Genomic DNA, 17,568 nt, shown 5'->3' with positions numbered 1-17,568 from the left:
CTTGATGTTTGTCCCGTCTGTTCAGAACCCATATTGTGACATGGGGTATTGCAGGGGCTTAGAGAAACGACCGTGGAAAGAAGGACAATGGGCCAGAAAAATTGAAACTTCGCTCATATGGTGCTGAAATGCTCCGCATCACTATGGTATAGGTAATCGGTGTGTGCTGAACCGTGTCCTCAGCGGACACAGTCTCGTTTCTTTTTGGTCACACCTCGTATGCCAGCAATTTCATTAGAATCTCTTACGTTAACGTCACAGAATGTAGTAAATTGCTGTTTTGGGAAGCAGCGACTATAACACGAATGGTTAGAATGAGGATCAAGTACTGTACGTCAAATTCCATGAAAATAACCGTGTCTAGGGAAATGATTTTTAAAATAGGGAAATTTTCGTGAGAATCTGGGGAAACCGGCGAGACGCCAGCGGTAACGCTGCATTCTATGTAATGTTCGACGGTCGGTTGATTGTGATAGGTATATGTTGCGAAAAATGCTTTTCGGCAGACATAATGAGTGCACAAGATTACAATATGCTACATTTAATCAAGCAGTGCAGGATTTTATATCATAAACTGGCATATTCATAGATATATATGAGCATTTTTGACGAAAAATTGTTGTAAATGAAAAGTTTACGTCACTCTCTGCGTCATTTACGTAAGCGACGTGATCAATGACCTACGTCTAAATTTACCTTTGCTTGCTAATGGCCACTCAAGCTGCTCAAGGCTGGAGGTTGTTGTTGGTTGTTGGAGAGCTTTGTGATAGGAGTGTATTGCGTTGCTCCCGTGATTTTGTGGAGAGGGTATTATTTGAAAATCGGAAATATATTACCCTAACCGGGAGTCCTTGTGTTAAGTGGATTGAAACTGGTGGTGGACCAATAGGGCCTGTTCCAGCGCCTCCAGAAACCTCCAGAAAGCTCCAGAAAGCTCTAGAATCCTCCAGAGAGCGTTCCAGCGCCTCCAGAAAGCTCCAGAAAGCTCTCGCCAAAGCTCCAGAAACCTCCAGTAGCCTCCAGAGAGTTGAGAGCTCCAACTTTCTCTGGAGGCTCTGGTCTACAATTATGGTGCACATGTGACAATCACGAATGTAAACAAAGGACATTTGACTGATTATTTTACAACTTGAATGTAAAGAAAATTACATTGCTATAATTTTATTTATCTTTTTAACTAAAATTGAAAACAAATTTTGCGTTTCAAGAGAGAACAATCGTCATTCTTTTGGTATCTATGACGCCAATCTCCAGAAATCTCCAGATTGCGTTCCAGCGCCTCCAGTAAAACCTCTGGTAGAGCCTCCAGTCAAGAATTTCTTCTGGAGGCGCTGGAACAGGCCCATAGTTTCATCGACACTGGAGACATTCTGATTCAGCTCGAGCAAGCTTTATCATTATCGGTGATATATTTGGATTGAGATTTCACTTTCAAGCAACAATTTGATTTGCTTGCGGTGGATGTAAGAGCCGTCAAGATATAAATACAGGAATCTAGTGTCATCTCAGTCTGGTGACCTGGACGGTAGGTACAAACCGCACTGGAAGTTAAAGCATAACAACCTGACGTGGTTCACCGTGTCATGTGGTTGGGTGTAACTAAAAAATGTTGTTTGTGAGTGGGGCCCTGTTTCACCGGTGACAGCAGCACGCTGCTATTAACACCATTGAGCTGGAAATGAAAAATTGGCCATAAAACATGCATTGCACAACCTTAGTAAAGTTGGGTTCATGTACTGACCCCTGGTGACCTGGGCCCTGTTTCACCGGTGATAGCAGCACGCCACTATCAAATTGCGCGAGCTGACGTAATGTGATGACGTCATACTGCTGACGTAAGGGGCAATTCTGGCGCACGATTGCCGCAATATTGTTTTACGTCATCAACTAAATGTTCGAAGTTTACGTCCAAATTTTCCTTAAACCTAACTTCTTTTAAATACATCATATTTAGAAAAATATATAATAAAAATAAATATACTATAATGACTGCGTAAACTCTTACTATTAGTCTCATACGTCACTTAATGCCGCAGCCAAGGTCGCGGCCATCGTGTGCCGGAACTGCCCATAACGTCAGCAGTATGGCGTCATGACATGACGTCAGCTCGCGAAACGTGATAGCAGCGTGCTGCTATCACCGGTGAAACAGGGCCCTGACATGTGACCTGACCTGTTTTTATCAGTGACCTCTAATAGCAACATATGTACTAGGCAACTGACGCCCTATCGCTGATTTTCGACAAAATGCGTTTTACTCGGTGTTATAGCGCATTCCCTTGAAGACCCGTGAGCGGTGAAACATTTTATCTTTGACCTGACCTGTGACGTCATCAGTGACTCTGAGGTCAACTAAATGTGGTTTCTATTGATAAATTTGACAGGGCTATCGAACGCCGTTTGAATTTTGCGGATCCGTTCAGTACAGGGTGTCCAGAAATTGATTAGCCCTTGTATTTAATCATTTAGGTAGGTATCTATCAAACAAATCAAATGAAGCGCATCGTTTATTTGCCAATGCATCCTCCGCCAAGTCGGACACACTCCCTCATGCGCTCTGGCATCCCGCACATCAGGTTGTTCAGCGTCTCAGCGCTGATGCTGGACCACGCCTTCTGCAGGTTTCTCACCAGCGCCGTTTCGTTGGTGGCCGGCCCCATCTTATCCAGCTCGTCCTGCACGATCGCCCACAGATTTTCAATGGGCGACAGATCAGGGCTGTTGCCCGGCCAGACACCCTTCTTCCAGAACCCCGGGAGGTTGCTCCGGCACCACTCCTGAGTCCTGGCAGCGTTGTGAGCTGGTGCGCCGTCCTGCTGAAAAATTGCCTCTGACATCCTTGGCAGAAGTTTGACGCTGGTTGGCGGCCCGTTCTGCGTCGTCCGCTCCATCGCCGATGATGCCGTCTGTTTCAGCACTTCTTCAACATATATTCCGCCGTCACGGTCTGGCCTCGCGGGATGATGTGCAGCTCGGAGAGCCCTCGATAGCTCATCATGGCCCAGACCATCACTTTTCGGGGATGCTTCACCGTCTCCGTGGCGGGCACTTCTTTGCTGGTGTGCGCCCAGACACGGTCGTTTTGGCGGTTCGGCGGATGGCACAGCTCGAATGGCGACTCGTCGCTGAAGAGAACGCGTCGCCACTCTTCGATTGTCCAGCTGATGCGCTCCAGCGCGAACGCCAGCCGCTTGAGCTTTTGAGCTTCTGTCAACTTCGACTGACGACGAGGCTTGAGCGGCTTCAGGTGGAGGCACTTCGTCAAATAACTGTGGACGGTTGTCTTAGACACCGGATGTCCTTTGGCTGTCAGTTTCTTGGCCAACTTCCTTGTCGATTGGCGTCTTTTGAGGGCAGCTTTGGCGAGAACAATTTTCGCCACGCGGGTCAGGACGCTCTTTCGTCCTCGACCGGTCCGGTTTCGGAGGGACTGTCCTTGGCGGTCTCGAGCCATCCAGATTTTCATGGTGCTGACGGACACACCGAGTGTCTGTGCAACACTTGCCTGCGTCATGCCGCCGCGCACCATGCTAACTGCACGTGGCGCGTAGCCAAAGAGTACTCCTTCACCATCTCAGATACCGACTCCGCGCGCTGGCACTACTTTTCGGAAACTGACCTCTGACCCCTCACCGCGGCCGTGACCAGGCCACCTGACCCGGTCACGTGGTCGGCAAACAGCTGAACGTGCCCTAAGGCCGTGTCCTACTTCGATCGCGCTGGTTCCGTTGGCGCACAGGGGAGCAATGGCCAAATATCCAAGGGCTAATCAATTTCCGGACACCCTGTAGTTTCGGAGATACGGAAGGGGGGGGGGCAAAAAATGCCCCCCAACCGCGCGGAAGGTGGCCGGGAGGCCCACCGCCTGCCGGGTTAGGTCAATCATTGACCTTCCAGGTCAGGTCAAGCTATAACCCTCGCCCATGTAGGGGGGGGGGGGGGGGGGTTGGTGCAACCCCCCCCCTGAGGTTTTTCTTAGCTACACGCCGAACCGTTTCAGATAGCGTGCTCAAATTTTCAGTACCCTTTGGGGCATCCTTTGCGCAACTTTTGGTATTTTTTTTGTCAAGGTCATGTCAGGTCACGGAGGTATGACGTCATAAAGGGAGCAACCTCCGGCCAGATTTACGCTAAATTGGAGATTGCTTCACATTGGTATAAATGCCGACTGACCTGACACACTGATGGATTGTTTTAGAATCACAACTGGCTGATTTGACATTGGCACAATGTCCGTTGACATTTTGAAGGTTACTAAAGGTCAAGGTAAGGTCAGTGACCTCGGTTGACCTGTAATGACTTCTTGCACTTGTATGCCTTTTCGGGGTATTTTGATGCCCTGAATTCGAATTTGCTATCCATTTCAGGCATCGTCGGTTGTTTCTTGTAGTAGTTCATTTTGGGTCAGGATCAGGTCAGTGACGTCACACGCCTAACGTGACCCAATGCACAAATGACCTTGCAGACTTCCGATGCTCCCAACGCATCATTTTTAGAGTTATGACATCGAAATATACACCAAACGATAGAGAATTGATCAAGGATCACGATAGTGAATGTTTCAAGTCGATATCTCTTACCGTTTTGCCGCAATCGGCGCGGAAATCTGAAAAAGTTAGATTTTTCCGAAAATTTGACCTTTGACCGGTCATAAGTAGGTCAAATGTTGACCTAGGACCAAAAATATACCACCAATTGCGAGATCTCGTTGAGAGCAATCCGTTGGTCTTTTCCGCTAAGCTCTACGACGCTCCGTTTTTAAACGCCAGGGGGGTCGCACCAATGGGCGAACCGACCCTGCATGGGCGAAGGTGGCAAAACACCGTTTACGGGCGAGGGATAAATGTTGATGTTTGGGGCCACCGTTGGAATATCACGTGCAGTGCCCATCATATACCGATGGCGCTGCCGTTTGTGGTGCCAAGCCAGCTAGAACAGCTCTTTGTCACACTCCGACTAGGTTTTTACTGGCTCTGGTCATTTCAGGTCAAGGTCAATGATGTGTGTTTGTATGTCTGTGTGTGTCTGTGTGTATAATGATGTGTGCACCGATTGGTTTGTGTGTCCCCTATTACATAAGTTCATGATCTGAGCTTTACCAAAAATGCAATAAAAAAAAAATCACGAAAATTAAATTCAGCAAGCCTAAAATGCAATGTTTTTAGATGAGCTAGGTTGACCTTGACCCTGACCCTGACATCTGTACATCGTCGAATTACATGTTCCATGATAGGTAGATGGGAGGTATTACTAGCAAAAACATACCGAAATCCAGGTGTCAAAAGCTCACAAGACCCGTAGCCAACGCAAGATGTTGAGTATTGGTCATTTGGGTCATGACATGACCTGAAAAACGAGGTCATATCTCCGAAACCAGAAACCACAGAAACTTGAAATTTTCAGTGTACGCTGAGAAAGGATAGCGAAGCAGGTGCAGCTATACGAAAAATCAGGCTTCTAGCTTAAAAAATGTTGAGTGCAGAAAAAAACTACCGGGGGGGGGGGGGGTGGCAACCCTCTACCAACCCCTTAACCCCCGCCCGCCCCATGTGCGGGCGAGGGTTAAGCTGTGATGTACAGTGGATCTTATTAGGATCTCCAGACGTAACTAGATGGCGTTGAGCCTTAGTCGAGTCCATGTCAAATTCAAGGAGAGGTCACTACCGAGCTGGGCCCGATGGGGAGGTGGGCGGGGAGGGGGGGTGGCGGGTGGCTAGGTCACGGTGCGGGTGACCTGTCAAACAGCCCCGGCGCGGTGGGGCACTGCCGTAGGCAAATGGCGCACTCCAGTGTTGTTCCATATCGCGGTGGTGGGCCGGACGGCCGGTTAGCTTGGCAGCTTGGAAGGAAAGGATAATGAGGCATGGTTTTGCTGTGGCCGGTTCACCTACTGTTACTTATGATGCACCCAGAGAAATGCAAATGTGGCGTTGATAATGCAGCTGGCAATGGAATGCTAGCGAATGCTCCGAGCGCCTAGCTATAAGGATTTAGATTATTTATGTCTCCTGAAATTGTCGTTGAATATAATTCAAGCACTAGAGAGATCGTATTCGTTCGCCAGTTTTTTTGACCGGCTGGCGTTTCTTGCGTAGAGCGCCCTTGGGCAAATATTTAGGTATAACGCAGACGATTTTTTTTTTGTTGCTGGTAAGACGCCTTTAGGGTCAAATCAAGCAGTGGCGGCGGAACACCTTTAATGAAGTGGGGGCACTGCCGACTTTTGGTCCCATTCTTTCCATGCAACGCCCATAGGGCTAATGTTAAAATGCCAAAATCAAACGGGGGCACGGTGCCCCGATGCCCCCCCCCCCCCTGTTCCGCCACCACATGAAATCAAGTCGCTAAGAGACGATGAGGAAAAGTGGACGAACGCAACATATCTGTGCATGAATTCTCGAGTTATAAAAAGCTTAAAGTTATTTTACGTGTAAGCTAAAAAACAATAAGATCAGTTAATAAAATATTTGACCCGAAATTAACTTCTGTTTTGTCTGACCATGATTGCATGTATGACCCCGGTCCAGCCTCGTTCAACTCGGCCCAACCTGGTTCGGCTCCCCTTTTAAATATAAATTTAGCCCGAACCTTTTGTATGGAAGGAATCACAAGGACAGAGTCCCCGCTAAGCTGAGCTTGTTAAGCGTTGAAACCTGCCATCTACCCTCCGATCAAGCAATTCCTGGTCTATTGCAGACTATGGTTTTGAGGTTTAGTCTATGGCAAAATGGTCTATGGTTTAGAGTCCAAATTTTAACGTGCGCACATAGCCGCGCACGGCCGGTCCCCTCGCTGACTTCACCTGGCAGCGGCCTGCCACCAACCACAACCATACCCGTCAGGAGGCTAAAAAACGTCAAGCACACGTCATGTTTCGAACCCGGACTTTTGCAACCGGGACGTGCGCCTTCACCACATGGCACATGGAGTCCAACTCTCTACCAACCGAGCTACCGGGAGTCCAGGACGGACATTTATCTTGGGGTTTCGCCTCGTGACTTGACAGACGTCAGACACTTTGGCCGAACTTTAGCCGAAACAGTGAGCACGCTGCGCAGGGCGATAGGTGCTCGTAGCGTTGAGGTTGGGTAACCTGTGAGCTGAACGCGATGTCGTGAGTTCGAGCCCCACTCCCGGGTCTGGTTTTATCTAGACACAGCCAAAACCTTTCGCTCTACTGCAACACAGCTAAGCACGATGACATCTTTCCCCAATATCTTTCCCCAATATCCTCCCCAAAAGTCAAAATTATCGCTTATAAACGTTTAGCTAAGTTTCATTTTTAGGAAAATATTTTTAGTCATTTGTCTGGAGCCATTTCAACACTTTTTTTCTTTTCTGATTCTTTTCGACCCGATAAAACCCACCAAAACTGAACGTGCCAAATGAAAAATATCTAACTCAAATAACAGTTTAGAAAAGCCTCATCATGCATCATGAAAAGCATCATGCAACTATCGACTGAAAAGTTGCATGCTATGAATACGTCCTAGATTTCAATTATCACTGTTCAACATTTTGGCTGGATGAAACTGACGCTGCCTCTGGCTTGCCCGTTTGTTTGAGATAATGATTCCCTTCAGTCGCGTTCTTGCCGGTTCCACATGAACAGGATACCACCATACCGGAGTGAACGCACCCGCAACCATCATCCCCTCCCCTCAGCCTCGGCGCAGTGGCGGGCAGCCCTGGGCGGCCCACTCCCGGCGCTACGCACGCCCCATGCGCCGTGATACCGCGTCACTCCCCCTCCCTCCTTCCCCCACAATGACCGGTGACCTCACTTCCCTCGGGATTTGGACTCGCCCTACCCCGACCGTAGCGCCACGTGGTGGCTCTGGAGATCTTAAATAGACCCACTGTACACCTGACTCTTCGTGTCTTGTGCACTGACAACGCTTCCCTGTACTTCACAATATCCTATGACAATGATGCTTGCAATGGGTGAAAAATTGTACAATCTAAAGATTAATTTACTGCATCATTATATGCTCAGAAACTACAAAATAACCACATTAAGGCATCACATACACTAAATGCTGAGTTCCACGATAGGTAATTACTATATTTTTTACTCACAGTATCATAGCTTTGCTCCCGCTCAATGGGAGCATTTCTCTATTTCTCTCCAACCATCCTGCCACTATTGGATTGAAATGAGCTATCAAGGACATATTTTTTGTTACCATCAACCATGCTAAAGGTGACATCACAGACTTAGACAAATTATGTAAGGTCCAGACTCCAGCAACTTTTTCATGAATAAACAACCTCTGTGGCCCTCTCTACATCTGTCAATCTCCTCAAAGCCTGTCTCGACTCTCACTGGAGTGATGTACCCTGACATCCCAGTTCAAGATTCATGACAGTCACTATAAGGGGCTCGATGAGATCAGGTCCCACAGGCCTTATAGGCCTCAAAATTATGCATTGGTAAGATAAGGTAAGGTAAGGTAACTAACCAGGGCTGCATGAGAGTCGAGGCTGGAATCGGTCAGAGTCGACAGTTCCGTCCGGAGTCGGAGTCGCCAAAATCTTACTCACTCCGATTCCGGAGTTGGAGTTAACGCTGCATGGCTCAGCGTCATGCCCTGCACCTGTTTTCTTGGCGATCTTTTTGTCGAAAAAAGGTCATATTCAGTGTGTGTTTTCAGCGAAAGAAGCAGAAGACGGCCTAACTAAGAAGTTCGCAGATCTCCGCGACTCTTCAGTGACTTCACGGACGCGCTGAAAACTGGTAAATTCGCGGAGTCCCTAGCATTAACCAGTGACTTTGCGAACTCATGGATTTCGCGGACACACTGTAACATGGTCTACGAAGAAAGGCAGGCGCTAGCAGAGCACCAGGACAGGATAAGAGACCCGGGCGGCTGCAGGTGCCGGCTGGGGCAGCCCCTTGGCCAGCTTTGCGGTAACGGCGCTGCTGATGCCATTGAGCATGTATGTACGAGGAAGTCAAATGTTGAAACAACAGGAGCGTAAGGTCGACGTGAAGCTTTACATTGAGCAGTGGTTCGAAGGAAGCCTTAATGTCCGAGAGTGGCGAGGTGCTAAGGGTCATTGTCTACCTTGACAGTAAGACGAAGCGGGCAGACGCAGGAGTCCACGAGACTCGGGTCCTGACCCGGCGAAGAGAGCACGGCTCGACCCTGCAGTGAGACTCGCGTGTCCCCGCCGTATCGTGATAGCCTCCCCGATACTGAACGCCACTGACCGCTTCCGTTAAACCGCAAGTCAGGCTATTTGCGCAAAGAAGCGCCAATGCATGAATCACATCTAGGTATAAGATTATGAGATTAGGTATAAGATGTACATCGATAATTGGAAATAGGTACAGTATGTGATTGTGCATTGTGCATTCTGTTGGTAATACAGGCGGTGGGGTTCAATATCGGTTTGGCCGTGATGATAGCCATGTTCCCTTCTCCGGCTGGAGCCGTGTTATTGTCCGGAGATTGTTTGTTGACTTAGACAAAAATAAACATGGGACGTGCCGTAGGCAAATCTAAATTTTAACCCCGAAATGACATGTTTCGAGTACTCTACCGAGAAGTAATGTAATGCCTATAGCAGTGCTCGGTAAGAAATAAATGCATGGACGGTAGAGCACTTCATGGGTCGGATAAATCCGTTATCCATTCCATGGATTCCGGGTCTGGACCCCATGGACCGTATAGGATTGGATCCCAAATTAAAAAAAAAAAAACAGAACGGATCTGGGCGGGCTGGATTCATGAATTGAAGGTTGAACACGGATCAGAACGGATAAAATTATAGCATACAATATTCATGCTAAAAATAAACTTAGCTTGTTAAGCAACAGCAGACGTATTAATGCTTAACATCTGATTTATAAGCATGCCTTTGTGAACCATGATGATAGTCTTTGAGATATACCTATGACTGTCTGGTCCCTCACAGTGAATTTGTGCTAGTCTCACAGCCAGGTTTCGGTGAAACGGATTATTATGGATATTTTTTGGATGTTTGGCTGAAATATGGCCATGGGTTGGCACTTGGCCGGGTTCTGAAATTCAAAGAAAGGCGGATAATGGACGGACCTGGATATGACTTGCTGGATACGGGCCAGGCTGGATCCTCAAAAGCCTATCTGTGAAATGTGAATTGCTCTAATGGGCAGTCAACCACAAGTCCCACTCTTATGTCGGCTGACCCCTCTTTCAGTCCCGGCTGGAGCCGTCATTGCCTACGCTCGTATATCATGAGTCATGACGTTTTCCCTCTTTTGTCAGGCCACCATCAAACCGTAATACTTCACCCATGGCACAATGGAGTCCATACTCGGCTCTGGAGACGGGCGTCAAAGAATTGTCTGAGAGTGATAAACTTGTCTTAGAGAGGTAAATTCCACTCGGGAGGCCGGTGCATGCTGATCTGTAGACAAGCGATCGTAACTGACTATGTGTACGTGGAGCTGTATATGGACTTTTGGGGCTGGGGCAATGCGACTGCCGGGATAGGTACCGTGGATTAATGTGTTATGAAGTCACCTGCACATAGTATTTCCTGTAGTGTGTTGGGGGTTTGTGAGGCCCCCACTGGGCGCTGTGATGGTGGTGGACCACGCGGGAGTGTCACTAACCTGCGGCAGAGTAGCTGTGCTCGTATAGCTGCACTCAGCTGATACTGCGCTACATCCTATGTTCGGCCGTCAATGCGCTCGCTGCATGTCAGCCGTGGCCAAACCCTGGTATCCGAACTACTTGCGCTTATCTGCAAAGAGCACCGCACCGTGCGTGCCTGGCTCTCCAAGTCTCCAGGTTGGCGTGGCGCGTGGTCCGAACGATTCGCTGGTCAGTCGTTCGCTGTCCCTGGCGCGGCTCGAACCCCGCCCCTCCTGTGGAAGCCATGGGGCCGAGGTTGGCCTCACCAGTAACACCTCAGCCACGTGGCTCATTTGATCTGCCGTATGATTTGCCGACGCTGAATTTGTGTCTATGAGATACTGATTTTCCCGATGTTCAGGCAGCTTTGAACAAATGGCACGGACCACGTTGTCATTCCGAAGAGTGCGTCACTGCTGGAGGTTTTGACTCAGCTATCCAGTGCAGGATGTGGATAAATGAGCTCTGAATACCCAGCAATTCTATGGTAGTACATCGTAGGGGTTTGGTGGGTTGTGTAATGTGTCAGGGATAGCCGAGTCGAGTCCCAAACTGGTGCATGTGAGATATCCAGTCAGCACCTGAAGCGGCCACGTCCAGCTCAATTCTTTGGTGAATATGCGGAAGGGTCACTTGTTTTCCGACATGTGCTTTCGTGTAGGATTTTCCTCTTTTTCTTATTCACATCACTTTGTTTTCATTTGCTTGTTTCGCTTCTGTCAAGCATAAACGGCTTGAACATTTTGCCGGCGTTTGGTCAAGGCTCTTACGTTTTCGTTTGAGTGACGATGAGTATCGGTCGATCGGAACGCGTGATAGCGGCGCGCGCCAGCCGCCCCGCCGGCCCGATACAGAGGTCTCGTGCTCCTTCTCTGATAGATCTAGATTATCGTAGGCCTTTCCACACTTAACCTTGACCCACTTCGAGACTCGGGCTGTCATCTCCGGCAGTTGTGTGCCCTCTTAACCCTCGCATGTGTAGGGGGGGGGGTCGGATGGACCCCCCCATGGTTTTTCGCGAATAACTCGCGTAAAAAACGGCCGATCGCGACGAAACTTTCAGTACCCTCGCATTGATCAATTTTACACCTGCCCTGAAAATTTCATGACCCTGACCCAAATGACCTTTGACCTGCGACCTCTTTTCCGAGACCATGTTTGGTCGGAATCGCGATTTCGCGTATGTCGGCTCGCATCAGCCGCGCGTTTGCAAGCTTTTCGTGGTTTCAAACGTTCAAACATGTGATTTGATGTTGCTCCCATACATAAGGATGGGTGTCAAGGTCACCTGAAGGTCAGGTCAGGTCATTGACCTTTGGTGACCTCGGGTGACCTCGGTTCACTTTTTCGAGTTTTACATGTTTCTAGGCCAGTTTTTTTGGAGCTGAATTCGAATTTAGCAACCATTTGAATATTTACGAAGTAGTTTTGGTGACTTCGTAGCATGTTACGAAGCTGTTAGAGGCGGTTGACACGTACTACGAATACCCGTCACGGCGCCTACTGGTTGACCTGACCTGACCTGACCCGACCTGGTCTAAATGCTTAAAGACATCATCTGTGATCAAAACTAACACGATATTCGTGATCAGCACCCCGAAAAACCACATAGTAGCTACACTTTACGACTTTCTAACAGGTCCCGATTTTCCCGACTTTGGGTCATTGACCAGGGCCTATTTTAACATGTTAACTGGGGGGGCAAATGCCCCCGCACTCAACAGAATTGCCCCCCCCCCCAGTCGTCGAGATGTGCCCACTATAAAAATGGGCATAAAGGAACACGGTGACAAACATACAACTGTGACTTGTTTTGCAATGGATGTCAAATGAGTCAGTCTGCAAGTAATGACCAGTGGTGGATCCAATGGTGGGTCATATGGGTTATGACCCCCGCCCCCTTTGGCCGGGGGACACCACAGGCCTGCCTGGGGCACCACCAGCCTGTCAGGGGCACCACAGACCTGTTGGGAGCACCATCGACCTAGGAAGAGCACCATAGGTCTGCCAGGGGCACCACAGACCTGCCAGAGGCCCCACCGGCCTCGCAGGGGCGCCACCTTGGGCCTGTCAGGGATACCACCACAGGCCCGCCAGGGGCACCACAGGCCTGCCAGAGGCACCACAGGCCTAGCAAGGGCACCACGAACCTGTCAGCGACACCACGGGCCTGTCGGGGGCACCTCAAGCTTGTCAGGGCCAAGGGACACCACAGGCCTGTCAGGGGAACCAGAGGCCTAGCAGGGACACCACATGCCTGGCAGGGGCACCACCGGCCTTGCAGGGACATCTTGGGCCTGTAAGTGGCACCACGTGCCTGTCGGGGACACTCCAGGCTTGTCAGGAGCACCACAGTCCTCTCAGGGCCCAGGGGCACCAGCGGCCTAGCAGAGGCACCACCGGCCTAGCAGGGACACCAACGGCCTCGCAAGGGCATCATGGGCCTGTCAGGGGCACCACGGGCCTGTCGTTGGAACTTCAGGCTTGTCAGGGGCACCCACAGTTCTTTCAGATGCACCGGCGGCCTAGCACCATGGCACCATGTTTGGCCGGGATTGCGATTCGGCGCATGTCGCCTCGCATTAGCCGCTCGTTTGCAGTCTTTTCGTGGTTTCAAACGTTCAAACATGGGATATGATGTTGCTCCCATGCATTAGGGTGGGTGTCAAGGTCAACGGAAGGTCAGGTCAGGTCATTTACCTTTGATGACCTCGGTTCACATTTTCGAGTTCTATAAGATTCTAGGCTAGTTTTTGGAGCTAAATTCGAATTTAGCAACCATTTGACCGTTTGCGAAGTAGTTTTGGTGCCTTCGTAACATGTTACGAGGCTGTCAGAGGCGGTTGCCACCTACTACGAACACCCGGCAAAACCCTTACTGGTTGACCTGACCTGACCTGACCCGACCTGGCCTAAATGCATGAAGACATCATCTATAATCATAACTAACATGATATTCGTGATCATCACCCCGAAAAAAACATAGCAGCCACCCTTTACGATGCTCTAACAGGTCTCGATTTTCCCGACTTTTGGGTCATTGACCTGACCTGGAAGGTCAAGTGATGACGACCTAGGACCTTAACACTCGCCGGCACAGGCCATTTTGCGTCCTTCGACGGCACATGGGGGGGGGGGGGTTGGTACGACCCCCCCCCCTCGCGTTTGGCCCCTGATCGAGCTAGAGCTTCGCGGAAAAAACGAGCGTGCTGCCCGTCACGAGAGGAAGCCGATGATATCCAATTTTAATGTCCTAGGTCATCGGGTGACCTTCCAGGTCAGGTCAATGACCCGAAAATCGGGAAAATCGGGACCTGTTAGAACGTCGTAAAGTGTGGCTGCTATGGGGTTTTTCGGGGTGCTGATCCGAATGATATCATGTGAGTTTTGATCACAGATGATGTCTTCATGCATTTAGTCCAGGTCGGGTCAGGTCAGGTCAGGTCAACCAGTAGGGGTCCTGCCGGGTATTCCTAGTAGGTGTCAACCGCCTCTGACAGCTTCGTAACATGTTACAAAGGCACTAAAACTAAGCTTCGTAAATGTTCATGGGGTTGCTAAATTCGAATTCCGCTCCAAAAACTGGCCTAGAAACATGTAAGACTCGAAAAAGTGAACCGAGGTCATCAAAGGTCACTGACCTGACCTGACCTTCAGGTGGGGCGTTCCACGACAAATCGACAAATAAAAAATTAAATTTGCACCCTCATATTTTATTTTTCGTTGAAAACTGGTGTAAGGGGTTGTGATGGGCGGGGAAGCCAGCTGTGGCAAGGATTTTTTTCTTCGAACAACGGTTTCCGAGATATAGCCTCGGGCAATTCCAGCAGGTCGCGCTGCAGCCCTATGTTTGGCGGCCTATAACTCAGAAACTATTGGTTTTCTACGATAAAAACTTTATATGGTTTAACTCACAACCAGCCAACAAACATTTTGGCTATCGCGGTTTTTCAATTTTTGAAAATTTTGATCACGTGACCTTTTGACCTATTTTTCGAAGAGTGACCTTGATATTTTCCCCACTGAAAGTTGCAATTTTGTCTGATGACGATTAAAGCCTTATCAATTATCATTCATATGCGAAAATAAAAAAAGTGGATATCGCCCTGCGTTGACCTCAGGTCAGGTCATTTTTATGACCTGTCCATTATTACGATCGGGAGCGACAGCGAGATCTTGAGAATAAAGCAAGATAGCGACAAGCGGTAAACGGTGCAGGGTACAAATGGATAAGGTCTATAATTTTTACTCAGGTCATTTTCAGGTCAGGTCAAAGATGACGTCACAGGAGCAAAAAGGAAGTCAAAATTGCGGCACTACATCTATATGAAGTTTTTCTCGAATAACTTTTAAGGTATCCCAGCTAGGAACATACTAATAGCACCTTCGTGATCCTCTTGTCGATCCACATCGAAATATATGTATGTTGACCTCGAAAGGTCGAAAGGTCAAAAGTTGACCTTAGGTCACGTGACGAGCGGGAGCGACAGCGAGATCTCGAGAATAAAGCAAGATAGCGACAAGCGGTAAACGGTGCAGGGTACACACGGATAAGGTCTATAATTTTTACTGGAGTCATTTTCAGGTCAGGTCAAAGATGACGTCACTGGAGCAAAAGGGAAGTCAAAATTGCGGCACTACATATATGAAGTTTTTCTCGAATAACTTTCAAGGTATCCCAGCTAGGAACAAACTAATAGCACCATCGTGATCCTCTCGTCGATCCGCATCGAAACATATGTATGTTGACCTCGAAAGGTCGAAAGGTCAAAAGTTGACCTTAAGTCACGTGACCTAAGGTCAACTTTTGACCTTTCGACCTTTCGAGGTCAACATACATATGTTTCGATGCGGATCGACGAGAGGATCACGATGGTGATATTAGTTTGTTTCTAGCTGGGATACCTTGAAAGTTATTCGAGAAAAACTTCATATATATGTAGTGCCGCAATTTTGACTTCCTTTTTGCTCCTGTGACGTCATCTTTGACCTGACCTGGAAATAACCTCAGTAAAAATTATAGACCTTATCCGTGTGTACCCTGCATCGTATACCGCTTGTCGCTATCTTGCTTTATTCTCGAGATCTCGCTGTCGCTCCCGCTCGTAATAATGGACAGGTCATAAAAATGACCTGACCTGAGGTCAACGCAGGGCGATATCCACTTTTTTATTTTCGCATATGAATGACAATTGATAAGGCTTTAATCGTCATCAGACAAAATTGCAACTTTCAGTGGGGAAAATATCAAGGTCGCTCTTCGAAAAATAGGTCAAAAGGTCACGTGATCAAAATTTTCAAAAAGTGAAAATCCGAGATAGCCAAAATGTTTGTTGGTTGATTGTGAGTTGAACCATATAAAGTTTTTATCGTAGAAAACCAATAGTTTTTGAGTTATAGGCCGCCAAACATATGGCTGCAGCGTGACATCCAGGAATTGCCCGAGGCTATATCTCGGAAACCGTTGTTCGAAGAAAAAAATCCTTGCCACAGCTGGCTTCCCCGCCCATCACAACCCATTAGACCAATTTTAAGCAAAAAATAAAATATGAGGGTGCAGGGCACTTGTCGATTTGTCGTGGAACGCCCCAGGTGACCTTGACATCCACCCTAATGCATGGGAGCAACATCAAATCACATGTTTGAACGTTTGAAAGCACGAAAAGCTTGCAAAAGCGCGGCTAATGCGAGTCGACATACGCCGAATCGTGATTCCGGCCAAACATGGTCTCGGAAAGTAGGTCACAGGTCAATGGTCATTTGGGTCAGGGTCATGAAATTTTCAGGGTAGGTGTAAAATTGATAAATGCGAGGGTACTGAAAGTTTCGTTGCAATCGGCAGCTTTTTACGCGAGTTATTCGCGAAAAAACCTTAGGGGGGTTGCATCAACTGTGTCGGCGAGGGTCGGCGAGGGTTAAAATTGGGTATCATCGGCTTCCTTTCATCACGGGCAACACGGTCGTTTTTTCCACGAAGCTCTAGCTCGAGCAGGGTCGAAATGGCAAGGGGGAAGGTCCAACGGACCCCCCCCCCCCATATACGTTCGCAGCTGGAAAATACCAATACCGGCGAGGGTTGATGGATTATTAGAGACAATTTTCCAGGTTGCCTCCCAGTCAAATTCCCTTAAAATGGGCTCTGTCATTGACCTGACCTGGAAGGTCAACCAATGACCTAGGACCTTAAAATTGGGTATCATCGGCTTCCTCTCGTCACGGGCAACACGCTCGTTTTTTCCGCGAAGCTCTAGCTCGATCAGGGGCCAAACGGTAAGGGGGGGTCCAACCGACCCCCCCCCCCCTACACATTAGAAGCTGGCAAACGCCTCACACATGCGAGGGTTAAATGAAATATCGGATAACGAATGGTATTCCCTTTTTCTCTCTGGTGACATGTAATTTCTAGTGGAGGAAGGGGATAAACCAGGGTGCACTGCTTTCACCACATTCAGTTTTTTTTTGCTACGTATCATTTACACATTATCAGTATGAAAGAAATTCTATCGGCCCAGACACCTTTCTCGATTTTTTTAGCCTTGCCTGTTTTAAATGAAAAGTACAGTGTCGTAAAGAATACCGGGCTTTATTTTATGTGACAATATAGACAAGGGAGGGCTCGATGACCGAATATTTTGTAATCGTCTTGGATTTGATGCATGGGTAATGGCAATGGCAAATTAGTATCGAGAAACCTTTGAAGGAGTCTTGTCAGTTCTACCTAATTTCCATATTCGTGGATGCCTCAATCATCGAACCTCATGCATGTATTCGGGAAAGCTTCTGGCCGCGTTGTTGGTATTGCGAGGGCTGAACCTTGTGCTCACCAATCCTATGAACGTTAACTCCTATGAACGTTAACTCCTATGAACGTTAACCCCGAACATCCGAAAGCGCTATGCCCTGAGGGATTCAAGGAGAACTCGGGCATATGTACAGCCCTCAG

The 17,568-nt window shown here is 48.4% G+C and overlaps 1 protein-coding gene across 3 annotated transcripts in view; it reads left to right on the top strand.

Annotated features, from left to right (window-relative positions):
* The first annotated feature begins 467 nt into the window (after window positions 1-467).
* The window catches only part of LOC122384174 (acyl-CoA-binding domain-containing protein 5-like), a 35,564-nt gene continuing 18,463 nt past the window's right edge, over window positions 468-17,568 (top strand). For 2 of the 3 annotated variants that reach the window (XM_043371390.1, XM_043371299.1), the window contains exons 1-2: window positions 1,351-1,525; window positions 10,254-10,361. In XM_043371390.1, coding sequence (XP_043227325.1) covers window positions 10,282-10,361 — 80 coding nt within the window. In that variant the 5' untranslated portion in view covers window positions 1,351-1,525; window positions 10,254-10,281. Of the gene's footprint in view, window positions 890-1,348; window positions 1,526-10,253; window positions 10,362-17,568 lie in introns of those variants that run through there. The other variant, XM_043371478.1, reaches the window with a different exon arrangement.

Source organism: Amphibalanus amphitrite, unplaced genomic scaffold, assembly GCF_019059575.1.
Source record: "Amphibalanus amphitrite isolate SeventyFive unplaced genomic scaffold, NRLGWU_Aamphi_draft 000001F_arrow, whole genome shotgun sequence".
Taxonomy (NCBI): domain Eukaryota; kingdom Metazoa; phylum Arthropoda; class Thecostraca; order Balanomorpha; family Balanidae; genus Amphibalanus; species Amphibalanus amphitrite.
This window is presented reverse-complemented; position numbering and strand designations above follow the sequence as displayed.